The 26,151-nt window shown below is 50.2% G+C and overlaps 4 protein-coding genes across 5 annotated transcripts in view; 2 read left to right on the top strand and 2 right to left on the bottom strand.

The window, feature by feature from the left end:
* DNAJC17 (DnaJ heat shock protein family (Hsp40) member C17) overlaps nt 1-22,148 on the top strand; it is a 38,651-nt gene extending 16,503 nt beyond the window's left edge. Inside the window, exons 2-11 of one of the 2 annotated variants that reach the window (XM_068549477.1) lie at nt 11,383-11,452; nt 11,751-11,809; nt 12,037-12,124; nt 13,861-13,952; nt 14,193-14,289; nt 14,892-15,007; nt 15,384-15,461; nt 15,994-16,074; nt 16,570-16,680; nt 21,933-22,148. In XM_068549477.1, the coding sequence (XP_068405578.1) occupies nt 11,383-11,452; nt 11,751-11,809; nt 12,037-12,124; nt 13,861-13,952; nt 14,193-14,289; nt 14,892-15,007; nt 15,384-15,461; nt 15,994-16,074; nt 16,570-16,680; nt 21,933-22,055 (915 nt within the window). In that variant the 3' untranslated portion in view covers nt 22,056-22,148. The remainder of the gene's footprint in view (nt 1-11,382; nt 11,453-11,750; nt 11,810-12,036; nt 12,125-13,860; nt 13,953-14,192; nt 14,290-14,891; nt 15,008-15,383; nt 15,462-15,993; nt 16,075-16,569; nt 16,681-21,932) is intronic. The other variant, XM_068549487.1, reaches the window with a different exon arrangement.
* On the bottom strand, nt 12,594-21,934 carry C1H15orf62 (chromosome 1 C15orf62 homolog). The gene has a single exon (XM_068549501.1). It carries the CDS (start codon nt 19,563-19,565, stop codon nt 19,038-19,040), a length of 528 nt encoding a protein of 175 aa, XP_068405602.1. The 5' UTR covers nt 19,566-21,934; the 3' UTR covers nt 12,594-19,037.
* On the bottom strand, nt 22,141-26,031 carry GCHFR (GTP cyclohydrolase I feedback regulator). Its single transcript, XM_068549516.1, has 3 exons — nt 25,875-26,031; nt 24,058-24,152; nt 22,141-22,832 (listed from the first exon to the last, which is right to left on the bottom strand). The coding sequence occupies exons 1-3, from the start codon at nt 25,908-25,910 to the stop codon at nt 22,709-22,711; spliced, it is 255 nt and encodes an 84-aa protein (XP_068405617.1). The 5' UTR covers nt 25,911-26,031; the 3' UTR covers nt 22,141-22,708.
* RMDN3 (regulator of microtubule dynamics 3) overlaps nt 25,696-26,151 on the top strand; it is a 29,791-nt gene continuing 29,335 nt past the window's right edge. Inside the window, exon 1 of the mRNA XM_068549420.1 lies at nt 25,696-25,901. The gene's annotated coding sequence lies outside the window, so the exon portion shown is untranslated. The remainder of the gene's footprint in view (nt 25,902-26,151) is intronic.

Raw genomic sequence — 26,151 nt, 5'->3', positions numbered from 1 at the left:
ATTTTTTTTTTCCTGTGAAAATGCCATTGGAATTTTGATAGGGATTGCATTGAATCCATAGATTGCTTTGGGTAGTAAAGACATTTAAACAATATTAATTCTTCCACACCATGAGCATGGAATATCTTTCCTCTTATTTGGTCTTCTTCAACTTCTTTAATCATTGTCTTTTTGTTTTCAGTGTACAGATCTTTCACCTCCTTGGCTAAATTTATTTTTAGGTATTTTATTCTTTTTGATGAAATTGTAAATGGGATTGTTTTCTTAATTTCTCTTTCTGATCATCCATTGTTAGTGCCTATAAATGCAAGAGACTTTTGTGTGTTGATTTTGTATCCTGCCACTTTACTGAATTCTTTTGTTCTAACAGGTTTTTTGGTGGACCCTTTAGGGTTTTCTATATATATAATATGTCATCTGCAAATAGTGACAGTTTTACTTCTTCCTTTTTGATTTGGATGCTTTTTATTTCTTTTCCTTGCCTAATTGCTCTGGCTAAGACTTCCAATACTATGGTGAATAAAAGAGGGTAGAGTAGGCATCCTTGTCTTGTTTCTGATTCTTAGAGGAAAAGCTTTCAGCTTTTCACCATGGAGTATGATATTAGCTGTGGACTTGTCATATATGGCCTTTATTAAGTTGAAGTATATTCCCTCTATACCCACTTTGTTGAGAGTTTTTATCGTAAATGGATGTTGAATTTTGTTAAATGCCTTTTCTGCATCTCTTGAGATGATCATAAGATGTTTATCTTTCACTTTGTTAATATAGTGTATCACATTAATTGATTTGTGGATGTTGAACTATCCTTGCATCCCTAGAATAAATCCCACTTGATCATTGTGTATGATCCTTTAATGTACATATTATTGTTTAATTCTGTTTGCTAATATTTTGTTGTCAATTTTTGCATCAGTGTTCATCAGGGGTGTTGGCCTATAATTTTCTTTTCTTGTGGCATCCTTGTCTGGTTTTGGTATCAGGGCAATAATGCTGGCCTTGCAAAGGTAGTTTGGAAATGTGTCCTCCTCTTCTGTTCTTTGCAAGAGTGAGAAGGATTAGTATTAATTCTTCTTTATTTTTTTTTTAAACTTTTTAAAATTTATTTAAACAAAATTTTTTTAATTTTAATTTTTTAATTTTTGGCTGTGTTCGGTCTTCGTTGCTGTGCGCGGGCTTTCTTTAGTTTTGGTGAGTGGGGGCTACTCTTCGTTGCAGTGTGCAGGCTTCTCATTGAGGTGGCTTCTCTTGTGGAACACGGGCTCTAGGCACACAGGCTTCAGTAGTTGTGGCATATGGGCTCAGTAGTTGTGGCTCACGGGCTCTAGAGTGCAGGCTCAGTAGTTGTGGCGCACGGGCTTAGCTGCTCTGCGGCATGTGGTATCTTCCTGGACCAGAGATTGAACCCATGTCCCTTGCATTGGCAGGTGGATTCTTAACCACTGCGCCACCAGGGAAGTCCCTAATTCTTCTTTAAATGTTTGGTAGAATTCACCAGTGAAGCTGTCTGGTCCTGAACTTTTGTTTATTGGGAGATTTTTATTTACTGATTCAATCTCCTTACTGGCAATTGGTCTGTTCAGATTTTATGTTTCTTCATTATTCAGTCTTGGTAGGTTGTATGTTTCTGTGAATTTATCCATTTCTTCTAGGTTGTCCAATTTTTTGGCATATAATTGTTCAGAGTAGTCTCATGATCCTTTGTACTTCTGTGATATCAATTATAATGGCTCATCTTTCATTTCTGATTTTATTTATTTGAGTCCCCTCTTTTTTCTTGGGGAGTCTAGCTAAAAATTCGTCTGTCTTGTTATCTTTTCAAAAAAAACAGATCTTGCTTTCATTGATATTTCTTTGGACCATTGGTTGTTTGGTAGCATGTTGTTTAATCTCCACATATTTGAATTTTCCAGTTCCCTTCTTGTAATTATTTCTAGTTTCATGCCATTTTGGTCAGAAAAGATGCTTGATATGATTTCAGTCTTCTTAAATTTATTGACTTGTTTTGTGGCCTAATATATGATCTGTCCTGCAGAATGTTCCATGTGTGCTTGAGAAGAATGTGTATTCTGTTGCTTTTTTTTTTCTTTTAATTTATTTATTTAATTTATTTATTTTTGGCTGCATTGGGTCTTTGTTGCTGCGTGCGGGCTTTCTCTAGTTGCGGCGAGTGGGGGCTACTCTTCGTTGTGGTGCGTGGGCTTCTCATTGCAGTGGCTTCTCTTGTTGCAGAGCACGGGCTCTAGGCACATGGGCTTCAGTAGTTGTAGCATGCGGGCTCAGTAGTTTTGGCTCACAGGCTCTAGAGCTCAGGCTCAGTAGTCGTGGCGCATGGGCTTAGTTGCTCCGCGGCATGTGGGATCTTCCCGGACCAGGGCTTGAACCTGTGTCCCCTGCATTGGCAGGTGGATTCTTAACCACTACGCCACCAGGGAAGCCCCTATTCTGTTGCTTTTGGGTGGAGTGTTATATATATGTCTGTTAAGTCCATCTGAACTAATGTGTCATTTAAGGCTGATGTTTCCTTATTGATATGCTGTCTGGATGATCTATCCATTGATAAAAGAGGGGTATTAAAATCCTCTGCTATCATTGTAGTGCTGTCTATGTCTCCCTTTAGGTCTGTTAATATTTGCTTTATATATTTCGGTGCTACTGTGTTGCGTGCATAAATATTCACAGATGTTATATTCTCTTGATGGGTTGACTCTTTTATCATTATGTAATGACCTTCTTTGTCTCTTATTACAGCCTTTATCTTAAAGCCTATTTTGTCTGATATAAGTATAGCTGCCCCAGCTTTTTTTGGTTTTCATTTGCTTGAAATATCTTTTTCCATCCCTTCACTTTCAGTCTGTGTGTGTCCTTACATCTGAAGTGAGTCTCTTGTAGGCAGCATATAGATGGGTCTTGGGGTTTGTTTGTTTGTTTTTGGCTGCATCGGGTCTTAGTTGTGGCACACAGGATCTTCACTGAGGCATGTGGGATCTTTCGTTGCAGCGTGCAGCCTTTTCGTTGTGGTGTGTGGGCTTCTCTGTAGTTGTGGTGTGTGGATTTTCTCTTCTCTAGTTGTGGCATGCAGGCTCCAGGGCACGTGGGCTCTGTAGTTGTGGCATGCGGGTTCCAGAGAGCGTGGACTCTGTAGCTTGTGGCACGCAGGCTCTAGTTGAGGCGCGTAAGCTCAGTAGTTGTGGTACTCGGGCTTAGTTGTCCTGCAGCATGTGAGATCTTAGTTCCCTGACCAGGGATTGAACCTGCATCCCCTGCATTGTAAGGCAGATTCTTTGCCACTGGACCACCAGGGAAGTCCCAGCCACTCTGTCTTTTGATTGGAGAATTTAATTTTTTTTTTTTTTTAACAATCTTTTTCTTGATGTGAAAAGTAATACAAGCTCATTGTGAAAAGTAAATGTCAACTATAACCCTCTCTTTCAGGGATATTTTTATATTTTCACTTGGCGAGGGTGAACTCCCTTCTTGGCCTTCTCTGACACCACCCTGACAAAGGTTTGGGGTGCTTTGTTACAGCTGGTAAGGGTGGAAGTCTAGACTCCCTATTTGGCCTTTGATGGCATGGGTGGGGTGGTAGCCACAGTTTTTTCTATGGTGTATGGTTAGAGTAGAGCAGGTATTGTATGAAATAATGATTGCATGGTTTTTCATTGAATGAATTTTCAGTATCATAATGAACGCCTCATTATGTCACAATTTCCTCCTTTGTAAAATGAGGATGATAATTTCTACCTCATAGGGATGTGTTAAGAGTTAAGTAAGTTACTATAAGTAAAGCACTTCAGACAGCTTGCTATGTGGTAAGTGCTAGCTACCATTTTTGTCGTTTTGGAATGTAGATGATTTCTGACTTTCTCTTTTATAAATAGTGCTATAAATGAACAGCAATGTTTATAAATACTGTATAAATTTCTAAGTATTTCTTTAGAAGAGGCCTTGCGGGATCAAAGGGTCTGCACTTTTCAAAGCTTCCTGATATATAGTGCCCGATTGCTTTCCAGAATCATTGTGTTGGGAATTCCCTGGTAGTCCAATGCTAGGGCTCCATGTTTCCACTGCAGGGGGCACAGGTTCAATCCCTGGTCAGGGAACTAAGATCCCGCAAGCCATGCAGTACAGCCAAAAAAAAAAAAAAACCAGTGTCAATTTACATATTCACCATAAAGCCACCAACATTAAATACCATCCTTGTTTTCCTTGTTGTCAACTGAGAGGTGAAAAGGGCCTAATTTTTGTGTGTGAGGCTGAAAATTTTTCATGTTTTTTTTAACCATGATTTTATTTTATTTTATTTTTTAAATTTATTTACTTACTATTTATTTATTTATTTAGGCTGCATTGGGTCTTTGTTGCTGCGCACAGGCTTTTTCTAGTTGTGGCGAGCAGGGGCTACTCTTCGTTGTGGTGCATGGGCTTCTCATTGAGGTGGCTTCTCTTGTTGCGGAGCACAGACTCTAGGCGTGTGGGCTTCAGTAGTTGTGGCACGCGGGCTCAGTAGTTGTGGCGCATAGGCTTAGTTGCTCTGCAGCATGTGGAATCTTCCTGGACCTGGGATCGAACTTGTGTCCCCTGCATTGGCAGGCACATTCTTAACCACTGCGCCACCAGGGAAGTCCCTCATGTTTTTCTTTTTAATTAATTTTTTTTGGAGTATAGTTGCTTTACAATGTTGTGTTAGTTTCTTGCTGTACAGCAAAGTGAATCAGTCACACATATACATATATCCACTCTTTTTTAGATTTCCTTCCCATTTAGGTCACCACAGAGCATTGAGTAGAGTTCCTTGTGCTATACAATAGGTTCTCGTTAGTTATCTGTTTTATACATAGTAGTGTATATATGTCAGTCTCAATCTCCCAATTCATCCCACCCTTCCTTTCCACACTTGGTAACCATAAATTTATTCCCTACATCTGTGACTCTATTTCTGCTTTGCAAATAAATTCATCTCTACCATTTTTCTAGATTCCACATACAAGTGATATTATATGATATTTGTTTTTCTCTTTCTGACTTACTTCACTCTATAGGACAATCTCTAGGTCCATCCACATCTCTGCAAATGACACTATTTCATTCCTTTTATGGCTGAGTAATATTCCATTGTATATATGTACCACATCTTCTTTAGCCGTTCCTCTGTCGATGCACATTTAGGTTGCTTCTGTGTCCTGGCTATTGTAAATAGTGCTGCAATGAACATCGGGGTGCATGCATCCTTTCGAATTATGGTTTTCTCTGGATATATGCCTAGGAGTGGGATTGCTGGGTCATATGGTAGCTCTATTTTTAGTTTTTTTTTTTTTTTTTTAATTTATTTTATTTATTTATTTTTGGCTGCGTTGGGTCTTCGTTGCTGCGCGCGGGCTTTCTCTAGTTGTGGCAAGCGGGGGCTACTCTTCGTTGCGGTGCGCATGCTTCTCACTGCGGCGGCTTCTCTTGTTGCGGAGCACAGGCTCTAGGCACGGGCTTCAGTAGCTGTGGCTCGTGGGCTCCAGAGCGCAGGCTCAGTAGTCGTGGTACACGGGCCCAGTGGTTCCGCGGCATGTGGGATCTTCCCGGACCAGGGATTGAACCCGTGTCCCCTGCATTGGCAGGAGGATTCTTAACCGCTGCGCCACCAGGGAAGTCCCTATTTTTAGTTTTTTAAGGAACCTCCGTATTGTTCTCCATAGTGGTTGTACCAATTTACATTCCCACAACAGTGTAGGAGGGTTCCCTTTTCTCCACACTCTCTCCAGCATTTATTGTTTGTAGATTTTTTTATGATGGCCATTTTGACCTATGTGAGGTGATACCTCATTGTAGTTTTGATTTGCATTTCTCTAGTAACTAGTGATGTTGAGCATTTTTTCATGTGTTTGTTGGCTATCTGTATGTTTTCTTTGGAGAAATGTCTATTTAGGTCTTCCGCCCGTTTTTTGATTGGGTCATTTGTTTTTTTGATATTGAGCTGCATGAGCTGTTTGTATATTTTGGAAATTAATCCCTCGTCAGTTGCTTTGTTTGCAAATATTTTCTCCCATTCTGAGGGTTTTCTGTTCATTTTGTTTATTGTTTCCTTTGCTGTGCACATTTTTCATGTTATTAACCATTTATATTCTATGAATTGTTTCTTCAGGTTCTCTTTGTTTTCTTGTAGTTTGTCTTTTTCTTGCTTGTCTTTTTCTGCATGATTTCTATGCATAGTGAAGACTGTGTTGTGTGTCATATTTCATGCAGATACTTCTCTCTGTTATCATTTCCTTCATCTTTTAATTTTGTCTATGATTTTTTTTTGTCTATGATTTTTTACTTAGAGAAATTAAAATTTTTTCATTTGTAAATCCATTCATTTTGTGTAAGTATGCATGTGTGTGTGCATGCATGTGTGATTCCTTCCCTTGTTTTAATGCTTAGGAATTTCTTCCCCATCCTAAAAGCAGATTAGAAGTCCCATCATGGGGCTTCCCGGGTGGCGCAGTGGTTGAGAATCTGCCTGCCAATGCAGGGGACACGGGTTCGAGCCCTGGTCTGGGAGGATCCCACGTGCCACGGAGCAACTAGGCCTGTGAGCCACAACTACTGAGCCTGTGCGTCTGGAGCCTGTGCTCCGCAACAAGAGAGGCCGTGATAGTGAGAGGCCCGCGCACCGCGATGAAGAGTGGCCCCCGCTTGCCACAACTACAGAAAGCCCTCGCACAGAAACGAAGACCCAACACAGCCAAAAATAAATAAATAAATAAATAAAATAAGGTACCGCTTATTTTTTTTTTAAATTTAATTTAATTTATTATTTATTTATCTATTCATGGCTGTGTTGGGTCTTCGTTTCTGTGTGAGGGCTTTCTCTAGTGGCGGCAAGCGGGGGCCACTCTTCATTGCGGTGCGCGGGCCTCTCACTATCGCGGCCTCTCTTGTTGCGGAGCACAGGTTCCAGACGCGCAGGCTCAGCAATTGTGGCTCACGGGCCCAGCCGCTCCGCGGCATGTGGGATCTTCCCAGACCAGGGCTCGAACCCGTGTCCCCCGCATCGGCAGGCAGATTCTCAACCACTGCGCCACCAGGGAAGCCCGGTACCGCTTACTTTAAAAAAAAAAAAAAAAGGTCCCATCATTTTCTTTTTTTACCATCATTTTCTTTCTTTAGGTTCTTTTAGTTTCTTTTTTTGTATTTAGTTTTTTTATCTATCTGGAATTATTTTGGTATATGGTTTGAGATGAAGAGCTAAAAACTTTTTTTTTTCACTCAGTGTATTGGATTTTAGTAATACTTTTTACTATACATTGAATTTTTATATTTATTACTATTTGTTTCTTGGCCATGCTTATATGTTCCATTAATCTTGCCTTTGTGCTTTATGATAAACTTTGATTAGCTCACAGAGAACTTTGAGGTTCAAGTTCTTTGGGCTTGGAGACCCCAAATGCCTCCTCAGTCATTCATCCTGGTTCATTACTTTTGAACTCAGAAGGCTCTCCACATCTGGCCCTGCTCATATGCACTGTGGGGCTTTCTCTTCTAATTGTTCTACTCTTTGTTTTATGAATCACACATACCTTATGAATCACGTTAACTTTCTTGTGCTTTCAGTATCATACCTGAGTTAACTTTAATCTTTTTCTCCTCTTCTCGGCCCAGTTTGCATTTCTTTGCCTACATGTATGCTCTCATTCCCTAGCATTTCTTCACCCCAAGTTTGTGCGTTAAAACTTGTTTGTATGAATTTATTCTTTTCCTGGTTTTCTTCTATTACTTTTCTTTGGTGGAATTTTTTTTTTTTAATTAACCAAAATATTCTTTGACAAAAACATTATTTTTATTCCCATGTTTTATTGCAACCATGTCTCTCCTTTTTCATGTCTTTTTCTGTTCTCAGTACTTATTCCTCAGTAAAGGAAAACATTTCTTCTCTAAGCTTGTCTGGGGCTTGAAGAGAAGTTGGGCTCTTCCACATCCTCTGTCTTGAATGCCCTTTCTGGCTCTGCTTGGAGAACTGTTACTCACCTTTCAGATCCAGCTCAGATATTGCCTCCTCTCTGAGGCCCTCAGGGCTAAAATTAGCCACTCTTTTCTCTTTGTTTCCATTCTTAGGGCCCTCTCTTACAGGCATCTTACAACCTCAGTGTAATTCATTGTTTTCATAGCCATCTTCCTTGCTAAGCAGTGTCCTTTCTCTTCAGTCTCAGGGAAATTCCTGACTTTCCTCTGTATCCCCAGCTCCAGCTCAGCCCCTCCATATCCTAGCTGCTCCATGAGTGGACCTGGGAGGTGGGGTAGATTCGGTGCTGTACTGAAGGGCTCTCGGAGAGCTCCCCTCCTACCCTTAGACATTCCTCTCTAAAAATGAATACCAGCCTGACCTTGACCTTCTGGCCTCACCTCTCCCCCTACTCATGAGACTGGTAAATTTTTCCAATAGGATCTTGAAACACAGAATGTTCAACCTCTTTCACCTTTAAAGGGTGATTTGGAAATGGAGGCCCAGTAAGCCCTTGAGGGAATAGGGGTCCAGGATACATCAAGTTGATTGGGGCAGTTGTGTTTGGTTGTAGATGTTGGGAGTGTGGGAGGCTGGAGGGGTGGGGGTAAGATGGGGGTCCACCCATACAGGGAGTGAGGTGACCTAGGTCCAGTTGTACTATTGCTTCAAATAAAGTCTGATGAGACTGTTAAAGACATATGTCAAAGGAACACATTCTGGAAAGAGAATTGATAAGGAAGCAAATTAATATATGTAGATTATTTCCCATTATTATATACTTAGTTTTTTTGCTTGAACAGTTTTGTTTTCCTGTTTAAGTGAAAAAAACCCCACCAATCTTCTGATATAGAACATCTAAAATGAATTATAAAACACAAAACAATATTTAATATCATTCGTTTAGGATAAAAATCTGTATTCTTTAAAAAAAGAAGAGAAAATGAAGAATGTACTACTACCCAGCACCCCCATGCTTCTTTTATTTTTCTTTCGTACTATTCCTTCTTAGCTCCTCTCTCCCTTTTACTGTCCCTCTTAGATTTACAAAAAAGAACATGTAACTCTTTAAAAGAGCCCCATGATATAAAAGAAACCATCTTCCACAAAATCCTCCAATATCAGTAGTGCATGGCTGCTAATCCTGGTCCTGAGGAAGCTCATTCCGAGGGCAGTGTTACAAATTGAGGCAATAGACACCCTCTTCTCCCTTCCTCTTCCTCTCAACCAGATCAGAGAAAGGGCCTGGGATCAGAGAGAGAGAGGTGGGGGTGGAGAGGCAGAAACAAGATCCCAAAGACCCCAAAACAAGACCCCAAATCATTTGTTGGAATGATCAAGGGGGAAGGTTTAGAAGGACACCCACCATCCAGTTAACACAGGAACCTTGGAGAGAGGGCTGGGAAAATGGGGAAAGAATATTAGCTTTTTAGCTCTCTCTTTATATATTTTCTGTATTGTTTTACTTTTTGAAAAAACAAATAAAGGACCCTTAAATGTAAAGAATATATAATAAAGGCTTGGTTTAAAATAAAAAGAAATAAGGCCCTGGGCATAATGGAGAAAGGAAAAGAAAGAGTAAAAGGGAGAAAAGATGAATGATAAGGTGCCTAAAGAGTAAAGATGAATATTCCAAGTGTGAGACTATATATAAAACTATCACCTCCCCTTCCCTTATTATTATTTCTTAATAGTGAAAAAAGCTAGATTTTGTTATTGTTGTCATTTCTTTTTAATGGTGAAGACCTAAGTTGGGGTGGGAGGTGAACGTAGGTGGGCAGTTGGGAAGGTTGGGGAGCAGGGAAGCACATCTACACCCTCTCTGCTCAAAGCCTGTCCTGGGAGTGGTTCCTGCTTCCTCAGGCTCAGCCAGGAGAGCTAGATGGGCTTGGTTGCCCTGGCAGGTGGTGGTGTGGTTCTAGCCGTGGCCCAGCAGGTGGCAGCACACCCCAGAGGTCCTGGGCTAGGTGGCTCCTGGCCCTCCTTAGCTCTGGAGGTGGGAGTGGAGTTAGGCACCTGCCCGCAGGCCCTCCCCTGGGGGTGCTGGCTGCTTGCCTCCGAAGCCCCTTATTTAGCACACTTTGGATAGAAGTGTTTATTGGTTCCCTCTGGGAAGCCTGGGGAGCCAGTCTTCTTAGCTACTGGTAGAGGTTCTGGTCTAGAGGCTCCTCCTCCCAGGAGGTTTGAGCAGTAGGTAAGGTGTGCAGGCAGAACTGAGAGCAAGGCCTCAGGAAGCAGAGGGTAGCTTCTGGGATTTTGTGCTCTGCCTTCCCTTATGTTTGGGGAATATATAAAAGAGAATCTTGGTGGCTATGTTTGCTTATTTTTACTAATATAAGAAATAAAACATGTTCTTTTTAATACAGAGAGGTGCAAAGATAAAAACTAAAAAAGGACCATAGCCTCGCCACCAAGATAACCCGTTATCAATAAAAAAGATAATAAAGTAAGACTTATTTAAGGTTTGAAAATTTGAACTACAGAAAAGTATAAAATGAGAAGTAAATGTTTCCTTCCCCTCCACTTTCAGCTTCTTTCCAAAGGAAACCACAAGTTTCATATGATTGCTTTGAGGAAAGAGAAGAAGAGAAAACAAGGGCTGTGCACATGCCCGAGTGTCTCTAACTATTTACATTTCTTTTACTTTCTTGTTTATTTTCAACCCCAAAATGATCATTGTATATACTAAGCCTTGTTTTTTTCATGCACCATACCTTGAAGATATTTCTTTCTTTTTTTTAAGTTGGGGTATAATTGGCACATTTTGTACAACATGATTTGCTATTCGTTACCATACATTGTTATGATTTTTTTTTCTTGTGATGAGGACTTGAAGATCTTTCTAGACAACACATACAGACTTCTGTCTATGGTAATTTTTTTAATGGGTCTCTCCATTGTTGGAGATTTTGGTTGGCTCCACTTTGGGGTAATATAAACTATGTTTTAGTGGACATCCTTGCATATTTATTTTGGCATGCTTCTACAAGTCCAAATTCCAGAGTAAGTCAAAGGGAAAGTACATTTTAAATTTTGATGGCTAAATTTCCCTCCAGAAAGGTTGCCCTGGTTTACATTACATTACACCATGAGTGTGTGAGAGTGCCTGTTTCCGGGTGGCTATAGGGACATCTGCCCCCTGCCAGGAGCCCTCTGACATCCACAGTGGTAAGACTGGGTGCTCAGCAGGAAGCAGGCCCAGCCCCTCTACTGCAGGGCGGTGGTCAGCTCCCTCCACGGCCTTTGCCTCCACTGCAGGTCTCCTCTGTGGTTGTGAGGTGACTGTTTCAGTGTGGCAGCCTTTCTTTTAGCGATGGAGAGCACTCCCTGGATTTCCCTTATCACTTTAACAATGTTTTGCTTTCTGTCCTGTGGTGAGAGAGTAAATAACCAAATCTTGACTCTTCCAGATGAAGAAGGCATATAGGCAGAAGGCCCTCTCCTGCCACCCAGACAAAAATCCGGATAATCCCAGAGCAGGTGAGCCTCTCCTAGGCATGGGGAGAAGGAGGCCAACCCACCTGGGTGTGGTGTGAGTGCTGTGGGAGGCCAACGCGCACAGCCTGGCTTTGGGCGCTGGGCCCCAAGGCTGCACTTCGCATGTTAGGAGCATCTGGTCAATTGCTGATGCGCTCACCCTTCCTTGCTAGTCCATCATCTGCTGATGTCTGCTTTTCTAGCAGCCTGTGGCTTCTTTGAGGTGCTCTTTTGAGGGAGCACACCATCATCAAGTCTAACTTTACTTTTCTCCTCTCTCTTTTTTGATCCCTATGTTTAGCTGAACTCTTCCATCAGCTTTCTCAGGCCTTGGAGGTACTGACCGATGCTGCCGCCAGGGTAAGCTCATCCTTCTCTATCTAAATTGTACTCCACATTTATAGACCACTGTGTGCTTCATCCTCTATACTTGGCCATGCGTCACAGTCCTTGCTGTCCTAGCCTGAAGACCCTGTCACCAGACTGCCTCCTGATGGCTCTAGGGCTAGCGGCAGGGCTGGGGAGGTGGCTGGGCTCTGTGTGTGTTCCCTGGCTGACTGCTCCTCCGTGTTCCTTTCTTCTGCCAGGCTGCATATGACAAGGTCAGGAAAGCCAGGAAGCAGGCAGCAGAGAGGACCCAGAAACTTGATGAGAGAAGGAAGAAAGTGAAGCTTGGTAGGTGACATCGTGGTGCTGGTAGCCTGCAGTTTCCCTGGACCGCTTTCCTGCAGCTCCCCCACCTTTCCTCCTGCAGCTTCAGTTCCAGCAACTCAGAGCTTTGCAGCCCCAGCTCAGGGCAGAACCCCGGCTCAGGGCAGAACCCCGTTCTCAGGAGTGGCTCCTAAAGGACAGTCTTAGGAATAATAACAGTGACTAGGTGTGCTATTAGCTAAGCACTGTGACAGATGTTTTACTGCCTCCTTTAATTATTACAACTATCCAAGGAGCTGGGTGTTATGAAACCCACTTTTTATAGACAAAAGAGGCTAAGGCACCAAAAGGATAAGAACTTGCTGGAGCCAGGATTTGAACCCACACAGCATGAGTACAATCAGCGTCCTTGTTGGCCATGCCATCCTGGATCTTCTTCATTCGTCCCTGTGAAATCCTCTCAGAAGGATCCAAAGAGATCCAGGCATTCGTCTTTTAAAAAACAGCTTTATTGACATATATTTCGTATATCATATCATCCACCCGTTTCAAGTGAACAGTTCAGTGATTTTTAGTAAATTTACCAAATGGTGCAACTATGACTCTAAATCAATTTTAGAACATTTTCATCACCCCCATAAGATTGGTCCAAGCATTCTTTACTCGATTTTCCTCCCCTTCCTCTTGCCTGCTTCACATCCATATATTTATTATGTACACATACCATCCCAGTACATCCATCAAAAACAAACAAACCTGAAGAGTTTAGGTAAGTAAAGTGAACAGAAAACAAAGCGGCGAGTCCCAGACCTGAAAGAAGCATTTGTCACAGCAGCTGGCCTGGGACAGGGCCACAATCAGGTTTCTCTTGGAAGGTGGGAAGGCTCCAGGACCTGGGGTGATGTCCTTGCATGGAGGCTGCCGTTCCTGTAGGAGCCGTTGTAGCTGGGTCCACAGTGAGGCTTGGTAAATGTGAGTTGAGGGGGGAGGTAGAAGATTCCTTCGGGAGACTTCCCTGGTGGCGCAGTGGTTAAGAATCCGTCTGCCAATGCAGGGGACATGGGTTCAATCCCTAGTCCAGGAAGATCCTACATGCTGCGGAGCAACAAAGCCCGTGCGTCACAACTACTGAGCCTGTGCTCTAGAGCCCACGTGCTGCAACTACTGAAGCCCACATGCCTAGAGCCCGTGCTCCGCAACAAGAGAACCCACCGCAATGAGAAGCCCGCGCACTGCAACGAAGAGTAGCCCCCGCTCGCCACAACTAGAGAAAGCCTGCGCGCAGCAACGAAGACCCAACGCAGCCAAAAAAAAAAAAAAAGAAGATTCTGTGGGAACTTGAGCTCAGTGGTGGGAAGAGCATCAAAGCCATGGCAAGGTCGCAGGTCAGGCTGTGGTGCCAAACCACAGGAACAGAGGCCAGGAGCTCCACCCACTGGCAGCCCTGACCCGTGGCCCTGGGCTGCTGACATAAGCACCCACCCACACCTTGTTCACTGTTTGGAGAACCAGCTTGGTCAGTGTGAGCTGCTTTAACTTTTCCAGACCCCGGCCACTCAGCTGGATCCTATTCTCTTCCTTGTTAGGACTTTTCTCGGTGGAAATTAATTTGGGAGCACATGGGCATTGAGGGAGGGGCCAGAGTTACTGTATAGGTTCATGCTGTGTGAGACTTTGGGGAAGCAGCCAGAGCCTGGTAGGCTGGGGCCATGTAGAAACTGCCTAGACCAGACATTGGGTCATTCAACCCTTGTTCGTAGACCTGGAGGCCCGGGAGCGGCAGGCCCAGGCCCACGGCAGCGACGAGGAGGAGGAGGAGGAGAGCCGGAGCACCGGGACGCTAGAGCAAGAGGTGAGCGTCCAGGCACTGCGGCCATCTGCAGGGGGAGGAGGCTGGTGGAGCAAAGGGCTTGCCGTGACTGGAGAGGACATGCCATTTCCACTTTCTTCTGTGGGATCTGGGTAATCTGTCCCACCTGCAGGTTGCTGAGCCTAGCTTGCAGGTGGAATGTCCCAGGGACCTTTGCAAGGTGAGCCAACCTGGAATTGGGTCTGCACAGAACTGTCACCCTCCCCAACTCCCACTCTGCAGATCAGACGCCTGCGAGAAGAGGGTTCCCGGCAGCTGGAGGAGCAGCAGAGGGTGATCCAGGAGCAGATACGCCAGGAACGGGAACAGAGGTTGAGAGGTGAGAGTCCGTCCCCCAAACCTGCCTCCCCCTCTGAGGCAGCTCTTGATGCCCAGAGTGGCCACACTGGCTGCTCAGGGAAGTTGTTCTGGAACCTTCCACCTGCTGGAACCCCCTGGGCACCCCACTTGGACACATGCCACCTGTCTCTTCTTACCAGTTCTCTGAGGCCTATTGGCTTTTCACTCTACCTGAGATCTCCTGGCCCCATTTATCCTAGTCCCAAGCAGAGCTGGCTCTGTTTTGGAGCAGATCACCAGGGCGGGGTGGGGAAGGCTCTGGGGTACTCTGTTTTAGTAGAATTGTGTGGTCTGTACCTCTACCTTCTGCCCCCCGTAGGTGTTCATAGCCCTTCGTTGGCAGAGTGCTGACCATGGCCTTCAGCAGGCAGCTGGGCAGCTGTCCCAAGGTGACAGCTCCTCAGGGTTGGGGTGGGATTGCCTCTACTTGCCCTACCAGGCTCCACAGCAGGGCGGGGCAAATACTGCCCTTGGTCAGGAGTGATCTTTTCTAGGTCCTTTGGCCCTGGCCTGTGTCTCCATTGGAGAGAGAACCTCTGACTCCATCATATTCTACCTTGCTAATTTTCCTAAATTTTCTAGGAATGGCAGAAAATCCTGAAAGCAAAGGAACCCCCAAGCTAAAGGTGAGCCCTGCGGATCTACAGGCCACCTCACACCATCTCCTCTCAGCAGAACAGATGATTCCATGGGCACAGGTGCTTCTGGCGGGGATGCTGGATCTCTGGGAGCCACACCACTACCCACATCCCATCCTTCCATCTTCCCACTGCCTGGGCATCAGGATGGCCTCTCAGAGCTGGCCGTGAAAGGTTGCTCTTAGCCCTGAAGGCTGCAGGGCAGCCCTCCCTGAGGCCCTCGAAGGAGGGCATCTTATAGGGCTGGAAGCGTAGCTGTGGGTGAGCAGGCCACCTGCCTGTCTGTTTTCAAGGGGAATGCATTTTGGGGGTGCTCCCTAGATTACCAGTGCTTTGAAGGGGGGGGGTGTCTGCTCAGACTGTAAAGCTCAGGTGCAGGGTCTGGTTCTGCTGAGAAGTCAGTGTTTAATGGTGACGCCCACTGCTGTCTTTTCAGCTCAAGTGGAAGAGCAAGAAGGAGGCCAAGTCACAAGGCGGCTATTCCAGAGATGTCCTCCTGCGGCTTTTTCAAAAGGTCTGCCCTGCTGACTTCCCCCTAACCCATCATCTCAGGCCCCACCTCAGCCCAAACCCCAGGAGCTCCAGGCCTAACCTTCCTTCCCATCTCTACCTGCCTTTTTTTCTGTGTCATAGACCTTCTCCCCAGGCCACGGCCCCCCAGTCACTCATGTTGCCGTGTGCCCCCTCCCTTGCTGTCCTTAGAAGCAAAGGGCTTGGCTGCGTGTGTGGGGCGAGAGCAGGCTGTTGTCTGGCACCAAAGCCACATCCTCTTCACCTCTTTCAGTTGCTGAGGCAGCTGTGCGTCTCTGCTGGTCTAAATTCCCACGTCTGCCGAGCTCTCCTTTGTTGTCCTCTGCATTCCCGCGGGGCGAGGGAACCTTTCTTTCCCATCTCTGATCCCCCCTTTCTGGGAACCTAGCAATGAGAGGTTATACCCCAGCTAAAAATGGCCTGGTGGCCTCTGGGTGGCCCAGGCTTGTCTCTGGTGTGAGCTGGGCCATCCTGAAGGCTGAGCCATGCTTACCGGGACCCGCTTATCCTCACAGTACGGAGAGGTGCTCAACCTGGTACTGTCCAGTAAGAAGGCAGGCACCGCCGTGGTGGAGTTTGCAACCATCAAGGCTGCGGTGAGTGCTCTGTGGGGCTTTGGGGGCCGCCGACAGCCCTGCCATTCCAGGGGAGGAATCCAGTTCTGTGGGCCCTCTGAGCTTAGGTGTCCACGCTCCCGGGGGATCTCTGGGCCAACTCAGAGCCAGGATTCCCCAGAGCCCCTCCAGCTCCCAGGAGTAGAGGCACAGCAAGTGAAGGGATGGACAGGAGAATATTCCAGGGACGGCTTCATTTCCTGCTGCCTGGCTCCGCACCCTCCACCTTCTCCTGGAAGCCAGCACGCCTCCAGGTTGGAGCCCTGGCACTGCCTTCTCCCCTTCCCCCACTCCCCAGTCAGAAAGCTCACGTGGCGCACAGGGAGGGTCAGAGCTTCAGCATACCATTGTGTGAAGTTTGCTGTGCTTTGCTTGGAGGATGAGAGCGCTGGTTCTGGTTCTTTCTGTGGGGGTAGAGAGAGCCTCTCTGCAGCCGACTGGAGTGATGGGACCAGGACCGGATGCTGTATTTGACAGGAGCTGGCTGTCCAGAATGAAGTGGGCCTAGTCGATAACCCCCTGAAGATTTCCTGGTTGGAGGGACGGCCCCAGAGCACAATGGGCCCTAACCACCCAGGACTGTCCCAGGTAAGGAGCCAGGCCTCACGCAGCCGGGCATGCTCAGGCTTCGGGGTGCCTCTTCCTGTTTGGGCTCTTCTCAGGGCCCTTTCCTCGCAAATCCCAGTCATCAGGAATATGGAGAGATTGGCAGGTCTGCCAATCCAAGCAGGAGGACTGGGATTCCTTGCTGATCCCCTTTCCTCTCTGAGTGCCAGTGGGGCCCACCCTATACAGACCTCTTAGACCTTATTTATCATATTCTGGTCCCCTTTGGGTTCTCTCATCATCACCCAAAGGCGTTGTCCTGGCCTGCGGGTCGCTTGGTTGCAGTGTGAAGCATTTGGCGCTGAGATGACCTGGTGCTTCAGGGAAGGGGCCGGTGATGAGGGTGGCTGCTTCCTTCCCCAGCTTCCTTCCAGGTGCGTCCACGGCTGTCCCAGATGGGGACCTACTGTCAAGAGGCAGTATCTCCTCTTTAGAAATAACACTGGCTACCCTGCCGACACCGAGGTGCTGCCTGGTGCCCGATTTGTGGTAAAGCAGGCACTTGAGCTGACACAAGCCCAACACCGGCTCTTAGTCCTCGCGGCTCCATGAAGGCTTATGTTCCGCTCCCCGCCCCACACGTATACACACACAGCCCTGGTCACACTTGTCCCCACTTCGGTGGGACAAGAGCTCTCTCTCCCTTCTCTGAAGTGCCCAGGGGTCTGTGTGAGAGCCTCAGGCTGATGTGTTCCAGCCCCTCGGTGGGGAAGAATGCCCCTCCGTGGGTCAGCAAGGGCTCCGCTCCCATTGCCTCAGGCACCCCGCCACCACGCCCCTCACCTGGCCGTGAGGATGGGGAGCTCTCTGGAGTGTGTCCCAGACCCTGGACAGAGGAGGCAAAGGACCTGGCCTGAGCCTGACTCGGGACCCTTCTTTAGAGACCGTTTCCCCACGGTTAAGGCCCAGCATTTCACAGCCCCACATGACACTCCATAGGCTGTGTTACAAAGAGCTCTCTTTATCACCATCCCACGGGGGCTTTCAGTTCAGCACAGCCACACAAGAGGAGGGAAGGGGGAGGCCACAGGTTTGGGTTGTGGAGGCGCTGTGTGTCCAGGCTTCCCTTCCCCCTCTGCCACACCTGGAAAGGCCTGGGGTGTCAGAACCACATGCGGCCAACTGGGCTCTGGCTCCAAGTCTTCTGGCCAGGCCTCAGGGTGGGGCCGTAGCCCCGTCGTCAGAGGTTTTGAGCAAAGCAGAATTCCTCAGTCCTGGTGAGGATTCTGGAGACCAGCTTGCCTCTTCATTGTAACAGCTCTGAGCTTCATGTCTGTCCCTGATCCAGTCCTCCCGCCCATATTCTCATGGGCGCAGGAAGGAGGGAAACCTGCCACTGTTTTTTGTTGCATTTCCCAAGGGCTCCCGTCACTAGTAATTCTGGGAATTCCGCACAGCCCCCTTTCGCAAGCTGTCTGTGCCTGGCATTCCCTAGAGCCTCCTTCCTTGGGCACCAGGGAGTGCCCGTGCTACGGGCAGCTGTACTGGCACTTTGAGTCTCTCATGCCCCCTTTTCTGCTAGTGATTTGTTTGATTTGTTTTCCAGAGTTACACTGTGTATCTCTACCTGCCTCATTCTTCCTACTCTGTCAGCCCCTCCCTTCCCTTGCAGGCCCCATATGCTTCCTCCTTCCCCCCACCAGGCCCCAGGCCATGGTCTAGGCCTGTGCTGCCCAGTAGAACTTTCTCCAGTGATGTTAACGTTCACTCTGCGCTGTCCAGTGTGGTAGCCGTTAGTCGTATGTGGCTGTTGAGCACCTGAAACCTGGCTAGTGTGACTGAGGGCTGAATTTTTAATTGTATTTAATTTCAATTAAACAGCCACGTGCAGCTAGTGGCTACCATACTGTACAAGGTCACGCCTGTTTCATCCCTCTCCCCTTAGGTCTCCCACTTTCCTCTCCAGCCTGGATTGGACCACTTTTGCCCAGACCTGTCCTGTAACCTCGTTCTGTTGACAGTGGCTTCAGAGGGAGCTGGCCCAGGGCACCCATCTGTCATGCCCAGTTTGCGCGTCCTCCACTCCCGGACTCACCCCTTATGCCGCCCTCCCTCTCTGCTGGCCTCTGCCTGGTCCCTGTGGTTGCAGGCGTGGCCTCCCTTTCCCAGCCTAGCTAGCTGCCTTCAGGGCTCCTGCCAGCAGGTGCCCCCCTCACATTTCCATCTTGCCTCTGTACCTCTGTCCCTCCACTCTGGGGTGACTCAGAGAACTGTTCAGGACCCAGAGGGAAGGCAGGGACCTGGATTCCTATCCCTACCTTAATCCACAACTGTCCCCTCCTTCTCTGGGTCCCCAGGCTTCTGGCTCTTTCACCCACCTCTGCCCACCCTCCCCCCATTCAGAAGCTGGGCTCACTGGGAAATTGCTCCCTCAGCATCTGTAGAACTTCCTCAAGAAGTGAAATCCCCAGGTCCACTTTGAAGGAGAAGAAGGGATCACTGAGGTCCGGAGCAGGTGTCCTCTGGAAGGGGGGCGTATCCAAAGGGTCCTCATCGGAGTATTGGTGGAGGGCGTCCGCCAGGGAGAGCGCGGAGGGCAGGGTGGCAGAGTAGGTTGCGGTGTAGGTGGATGGGGGCTCCAGGATGTTGGGGCAGCTGGAGCTTTCTCGGTAGAGGCGCGGGGGTTTGGGCGGGGCCAGCAGGGTGGCCCGGGGCTGCTCGTCCCCCCACAGTGGCAGGCGCCGGCCATCTGGCCTCCCTCGCAGCTCCCGGACGACCTCTCGGTTGCTGTACTCCTCGTGGTCCCCTCCAGCCGTGCTGGCCTGGCTGAGCACGCTGCCCTGTCGCCGGAGTCTCCGCGGCCGCCGCATGCTCAGCCCCTTGAAGAAGGAGGTGCTGCAGAAGGAGCCTTTCTGCCAGGTCTCCATGGGGCCCCGGGGAGCCAGCAGACAAGCCTGGTACCTCAGAAGCCGGTTCAAGGGCAGCTGGGGGCCATCTGGTCCCGCTGGAGCAGTGAACGGCGAGAATCAGGGAGGCAGCCTTCGCTGGCAGAAGCAGAGGCCTCCGGGTTTCTGCTCAGCAGGGACCTTCGGCCGCGTGTCCAGGAGAGCCGAAAAAGCTGAGAGTTCCTGGCGACGGGAGTCTCCCAGAGGGACAGGAGTGGCCTGGTTACTTGATAGGGCAGTGGAAAAACCCCAGGAGGAAGAAACAGCACTCCGCTCCGTGGAGCCGGAGCGAGGGCAGCTGTGGCGCGATCTGAGGTGGCTCCTCTTGCCCAGTGCCGGGCTCCTCGCCCTCTCCCTGGCCCTGCGGGGGGCCGGCCTCTCCGCCGCTGGCTCCCAGACTGATTAGTGGCTTGGCTGTTTGTGCCAGTGTGTGGCGGAGGAGATGTGTTGTTGTCTTCGGCTGACTCAGTCAGGTGGAAGGCTGGTCTCATGCTCTGAGGTAATTGCAGCATCCGCAGGCAGGGATTGGGGCAGCGGCAACGCCCCAGGGCACCGGGGAGCGTAACATTCCTCTGGGGACCATCTGGGGCAGCCCTGCTTTGTGTGTCACCACGCTGCCGCCTCTTCCTCCACAGCCCAACGCCCTGCGTCCTCGCAGGCAGGCCTGGCTCCCCGCCCCCGTGGGTGTGGGGTGAGGAGCTCCGGGAGGTGGGAGCTAATTGAAAGGCAGGCGTGTGGAACAACTGCTGGGGAAGGAAGAGGCCTGTTGCTGGTGTGGGTGACTCAGCCCTGGGGCCCCGTGACAGGCCCTCATTAGCAGAGCCTGCAGGGATGGGGGGAAGGAAGGAGGCAGAGGGTGTGTTAACGCGGAGCAGCCCTGTGCCTATAAAGGGCTGGCTCCTCCCAGGGCCAGGCTCGGGGCATGCCGAGGGTGACTTCAGGTTTTCTCAGCAGAGCAGCATTACCTTGGGGAGGGGAGAATTGCCCTCCCCTTGGCCTGACAGCAAGCCTGGCTGCTCCATTTCCTCAGCCTTTCCTCGATTTTCCCAGATAGCCTCAGGGCAGGAAAGGACATCTGAGAGCCTGAGGGTCCTGCGTTCCTGTGGGGCTGCCTGGGCCTCATTTGGGGTCCCGCCTCTGGGGAAGGCGCTGGGCCAAGCCTAGGAGGTGAGCCTGGCTGGGAGGGCAATTCTCCTAGGAGCTGCGGAGGCCTAGGAGAGAGGAGGAGGCGTGGGGCTGTCGGGAAGGGCAGGGGGATCTGGGCTGAGTAACACTTCCTGGTTCTGTACACCCCTGACTCCAAACCAGTTGGCCAGGGCCTGGCATCTTAACCCCAGCCACTCCCTTCTAATCCCCCGGGTCACTGACCACCGTACTTTTTTCCTGGCCTGTTCCACGAAGGTGCATCAGCTTGGGGTACTGCGAAACAGGCCTCAGCAGCTCTCTACTGTGCAGCCCCCCTGGCCTGGCTCCCTTCTGTGCCAACTCTGGTGGGCTTCATACTTCTTCACGCAGCTTCAGCTGCACGGAGGGAGGAAGTGATTTAAGTGCCACTGCAGACCTTATCAGGGCATGGCGTTGGTGGCTCAGGGCTCTCCTGTAGAGCTGCCTCTCCACCCCACAGCCTTGGCCCACTGAGGTGGTCGTTTATTATTCTTTTGATTATGAAAATATTGCACTGTTCAATCCCCCACACTGTGCGGGCAAGATCATAAAAGAAAAAGCCACGGGCCCTGACCTCCAGGAGCCCTGGTGTGTATTTTTAGGAGGCAAGCTGGCCTCATGCTTGTTTCTCTCTCCTTCTAGGGTGGGGCTGAGTGAGGCTGTGTCTAGGGTAGGGCTCCCTGTGCATCCTCAGCAGGAGCCAGACCACAGGGAGGGTGGGCAGCTGGGAGGGGTCAGTGCTCTCACCTCCACCTGGCAGAGTGGAGTGTATTTCTGCGCCTCTGACAACCCCCCTTCACTGGTAACTTGTGAGAAGCAGAAGCCATGGGGTGGAGGAAATGAAGGGAGATGAAGGCCTGGCTAGAGCATGAGGAAGTGATTCACCTGAGCTGACTGTAGATGTAAAGGGCCTGGGAAAGGGGAGGTGCGGTGGGGTGATAGCTGCTTGAGATGGGCTGAAGGGGAGCCAGCTGAGAAGCTGGCCTGGGGCCAAAGGCCTGCTTGCTCTAAAGGAACATGGGTGAGTTGGGATTGCAGGATGTTCCAGGGTCCTTCCCTTCCTGGGCATCCTCCCTCCTTGACTCTTGGCGGCGGCTCTGCCTAGGCCCTGTCCTCCGAGTCTGGAATCCGCGGGGCTCTGCCCCGCCGCCCTGACGCCCCCGTGTCCTCCCTCTGCACCCCCAGGGTTCGGTGCGGTCTGAGAGGGACTATGAGAGCCTCGTCATGATGCGCATGCGCCAGGCAGCTGAGAGGCAGCAGCTGATCGCCCAGATGCAGCAGGAGGACCAGGCTGGGCAGCCCACGTAGCCTCCTGCCTCCAGCCCTCCCATCCCACAGCCCTTTTCTTAAACATCACCAATAAACTTTTTTTTTTTTTTTTTTTAAAGAGTCTACCTCTATTGCATACATAGGTGTAGGGTGTGGGCCTGCCCAAGCGTGGCCCTGGTTTCTGGGTTCTGCCTCGGAGGGCTCCACCCAGGCCTGGCTCTCCCTCCCAGGCAGTGGGCAGACCCCAGGGAGGCGCTCCGCACGGTGAGAGTCAGTGGCCAGCGGAGCAGAGGAGCGACCACTCATCACAGCCCTTTACTGGCCTGGACTAGCTACGCAGGACCCACGCGTGCAGTCCTGGAGCCACGCTCCGCGGGGGCACCCAGCTCCCTGCCATGGGCAGCCTGGCTCTTGCCAGCTCCTCAGCCTGCCACAGAACACGGCCTCCTCCAGGGCCCGCGCCAGGCCTGAAGCCGGAGGGGCAGCTGGGGGCACCAGGGCCAGGGGCCCTGCCCCCCCACTGGCTGAGGCAGGTTTCAGAGAAGGCCATTCATTGCCCAGTGGTGCTGGGCCGAGGAAAATGACGACTTGGGAAGAATGGGCAGGGCGGTGAGTGAGGCAGGGTCCTGGGGTCGGGGCCCATGGCAACCACTCCAGAGAAGGGGTGACTGCAGCTCCTCAGCGTGGGAGGGTCACTCCTTGTGCAGGCACCACACCAATGTCTGGCCCACCCCTGTCATGCTCAGCACACGGAAGCCCCTGCGCTCCAGCTTGTCAAGGACTATTCGAGGAGGGTCATTGACGTAGTACTCACAGCTGCGAAGAGAAGGAGGGTGGCGTGAGGGGGTACAACAGCACAGCCCCGCGTACCAAGCTAGTATCTGCTGCAGACTAGGCCTGGTCAGGAGTACTAACGGACTGACGTTTGCTGGGTGCCTTCTGGGTGCCAGGCTGAGTACACATTCTCTGCCCCTCATCTACTAAGCTCTTTGCATCATCTCATTTGTTCCAACAACCTAAGGAAGGTACTGTTATTGTTCCCATTTTATAAGTGAGAAAAGAGAGGAGTAAAGCAGCTTTCCCGATGTCATCCAGAGAGTAGAACCGGCATGAGTCTGACAACAGCTCCATGTGCCCTGGGCCACTGCCCGTTCAGCAGGAGTGGCCTGCTCTCCCTGGGACCCTCCTCCAGGCCTCTGCCCTCTTGCTGCCTGGCTGTCCTGCAGTCGTGGAGCAATAAGTTTGGCCCCCAAGAGCTCCTGGCTCTGAGTGCCACTCCCTAGGATGGAGAATGCTTGGTTTCCCTTCTTTCAGGGTTAATTGATTCTGAAGGGCCATCAGGTAGATAAAGGGCTGAAGCCCCAGGCTGGGCATCTCAGAGACAAAAGCCTTATGGCAAAGGGATGGGGTTGGCTTCTGCCCTCCAACCCTGACCAGGGGGCTACGGCCAGCTCGCCTCCTCTTTCCCTTCTTTTAACTGGGGTGCACTCTGGTGACCCTTCTCAGGAGTTTGAGCCTGTGTAGCCAGAGTTCTCCCTGCCTACGGCAGGAAGGGGTGAGGGGCAGAAAAGGAAGCATCAATCACTGTTTAGACTTGGGGCTGGTGTGAAGGATGCCAAGGGAAGTGGCTAAGTCCCCAGGCAGCAGCTGAACTGGAAGCAGGACCCAGGCTCCCTTCTCCCTGTTTCTAGGGCTGAGCTTTGTTACTTAGCCATCTCTTCAAGACAGAAGCCTTTCTCTGTGCTTGTCTTTGCCTTGATGGGATCCAGTTTAGAGATGAGAGGGCAGGGCAAGGAGCAGTCCACTTGCAGAGTCCTATACTCAGGGAACCGGACTCTGTCCTGGGACTTTGTCCAGGGGCTCCCTTGTGAAGGGAGGGCCAGTGGGAAAGCTCTCAGAGAAAGCCTACAGAGGACAGATCCCCAGGATGCAGGCAGAGGGGTCCTGAGGCTAGGCAGTGGCATTGTCCTGTTGTGTAAAAGGAACAGAGACAGGTCTAGGGGCTGGCAAGGAGAAGATCCTTAGGAATGCTACTACTTACAAGTTGTTTCCCAGGACGCTTCTTTTTGAGGCCCCCAGATGCCGCATCAGTTCTGGATCGGAGTGCTCATCGCCCACCATGGTGGGGCCCACCTCCTGCAAGGTAAGTCACAGCAGCTGCTTGGCTGGCTGCCAGGTAGAGGTGAGCGGTCTCGCCTCTCCTTCCTCCCCCGCCTGCCGGCTCTGAGCCCGCTTCAGTTAAAGACTGGAGGGAGAGGAAAGGAATCTTGGGGGCTAAACACAAGCTGGGAAGGGGTGGAGTCCATCAGTGATCAGGCTGAGCCATGTGGGGCCTCCCTGCACCCTCTAGGCCGGGCTGGGCAATGCCCAACTACTGGCACCTTCACGCCAGGCACCACCGCCTGTATCTGTGTATCAGAATCACCTGGAGAACAGAGAAATGAGAACATATGTCCACACAAAAACTTGCACACGAATGTTCACAGTAGCATTATTCATAATAACCAGAAAGTGGAAACAACCTAAATGTTTGTCAACTGATCAGTGGATAAATAAAATGTGCTATAGCCATTCAACGGAATTTTATTTGAGAATAAAAAGGAACGAGTATTGATGTGTGCTACAATATGGATGGACCTTGAAAACATCATGTAAGTGAAAGAGGCCAAAGACCACATATTACAACGAAAAGTAGACAGGTGGTTACCTGGGGCTGAGGGGCCCGGAGGAAATGAGGAGTGACTGCTAAGGACAGGGTATGGGTACAGGGTTTCTTTTTAAGGTGATAGAAATGTTCTAAAATTGCCTATGGTGATGGATGCACAACTCTGAGCAAGCTAAAAAAAAAAACCAAAAAAACCCCATCACCATTGAATTGTACACTTTGGTGAATTCTGTGGTGATATGTATTATAATATATCAATGAAACTGTTATTTTTTTAAATTGCTTGAGGAGCACTGAATTCCCAAGCCCCAGGCTTCCAGAGTGCTTACGGAGGTCTGGGAAGGGGTCCAGGAGTCTACATTTTAACAACTGCACAGCTGACTGGTTCCTAAACCACTGCCCTGTGGCACTGCCGAGACCTCTCCCGCCCAGTGGTGATCCCATCTGTTATTTCCTGCATCCCAAGGGAGCTGTGTACCCTCTGATGGATCACCCAAGCACTGGGGAGCCAAATGGGGACTCATGGAGCAACCAGCACCTTCTTTTTGCAGAGGAAACTGCGCCCAGGGAAAGGGGCGTGGTTTCTGACTGTTGAATGGTGTTCTCCCATCTCTAACCCCATGGGCAGTCTCGGGTTCTTTCTTCTCTTCCTTTTCTAAGGTCTCAGGAGAGCTCTTCCTGGAAGTGCGTAAGGGTGCAGCTAGTGGGCCACTCGGCACAGGGGTCTTGGCGTCTTAGCACATCCTTTTCTTTAACAAACCTCTCTCCCTCAGGTTAGTCCACTCCCACTCCCCACTCCCTGGCGGAGTGGCTCTGTGTGGGGCAGTGGGTGCTGCACATGTGAGACCAGGACTTCCTGGGTCCCTCCCGAAGGCTCCGACCTCCCGCAGGCAGGTAGGACCGGAGCCACAGGCGCCCGGAGCTCGCTGGGTGGTGGGGACGCACTAACCTGGTCCCCTTCGCGGCGCTGCAGTCGCCGGGCCGCCAGAGCTCTCTGAGTCCCTGGATCCAGGCTGAGTCCAAGACCCAGCCTCCTTCCCGGCCGCCCAGGGGGGCGTGTTCCGGGCGGCTTCCGGGTCCGGCCACCCGCGGGCGTCGCCCGGGAGGGAGGCGCCGAGATGCGGTCTGCAGCGCCCCCCCACCCCTGACCCGGGCCGAACGCCAACTCCCAGGGATGGCCAGCGGGTACTCACCATGCGGATCTGGGTGCTGATGAGCAGGTAGGGCATGGTGCGCGCGTCCCGGTCAGGCTCTCTCCCTAGACTTTGGTCCCGGCGCAGACGCCAGCCCCTCGGGCTCCGGGACTGCGACCGGCCGCCTGGAGTCCAGTTACTCCTGCTCTGGCCTCGGGCTGCGCCAATCCAGCAGCTCCTGGCCCGTTACCGCCCCGGCCGGCCAATCAGGAGCTGGCGCCCGTGACACGCCCCGGGGCTCGGCGATTCGAGACCCGCCCCCAGCGCTAGGGCAGCG

Source organism: Eschrichtius robustus, chromosome 1, assembly GCF_028021215.1.
Source record: "Eschrichtius robustus isolate mEscRob2 chromosome 1, mEscRob2.pri, whole genome shotgun sequence".
Taxonomy (NCBI): domain Eukaryota; kingdom Metazoa; phylum Chordata; class Mammalia; order Artiodactyla; family Eschrichtiidae; genus Eschrichtius; species Eschrichtius robustus.
The sequence above is the reverse complement of the archived record's forward strand: the minus strand, read 5'-3'. Positions and strand labels throughout refer to the sequence as shown.

What these genes read in the sequence shown, in the direction of transcription:
- C1H15orf62 (XM_068549501.1), bottom strand. Translation starts at nt 19,565, where the DNA reads ATGGAGACCTGGCAGAAAGGCTCCTTCTGCAGCACCTCCTTCTTCAAG.
- GCHFR (XM_068549516.1), bottom strand. Translation starts at nt 25,910, where the DNA reads ATGCCCTACCTGCTCATCAGCACCCAGATCCGCATG. An exon ending in TCAGCACCCAGATCCGCATG is followed by an intron (nt 24,153 to 25,874) that starts GTGAGTACCCGC and finishes CTTACCTTGCAG; the next exon opens with GAGGTGGGCCCCACCATGGT. An exon ending in AGCGTCCTGGGAAACAACTT is followed by an intron (nt 22,833 to 24,057) that starts GTAAGTAGTAGC and finishes TTCTCTTCGCAG; the next exon opens with CTGTGAGTACTACGTCAATG.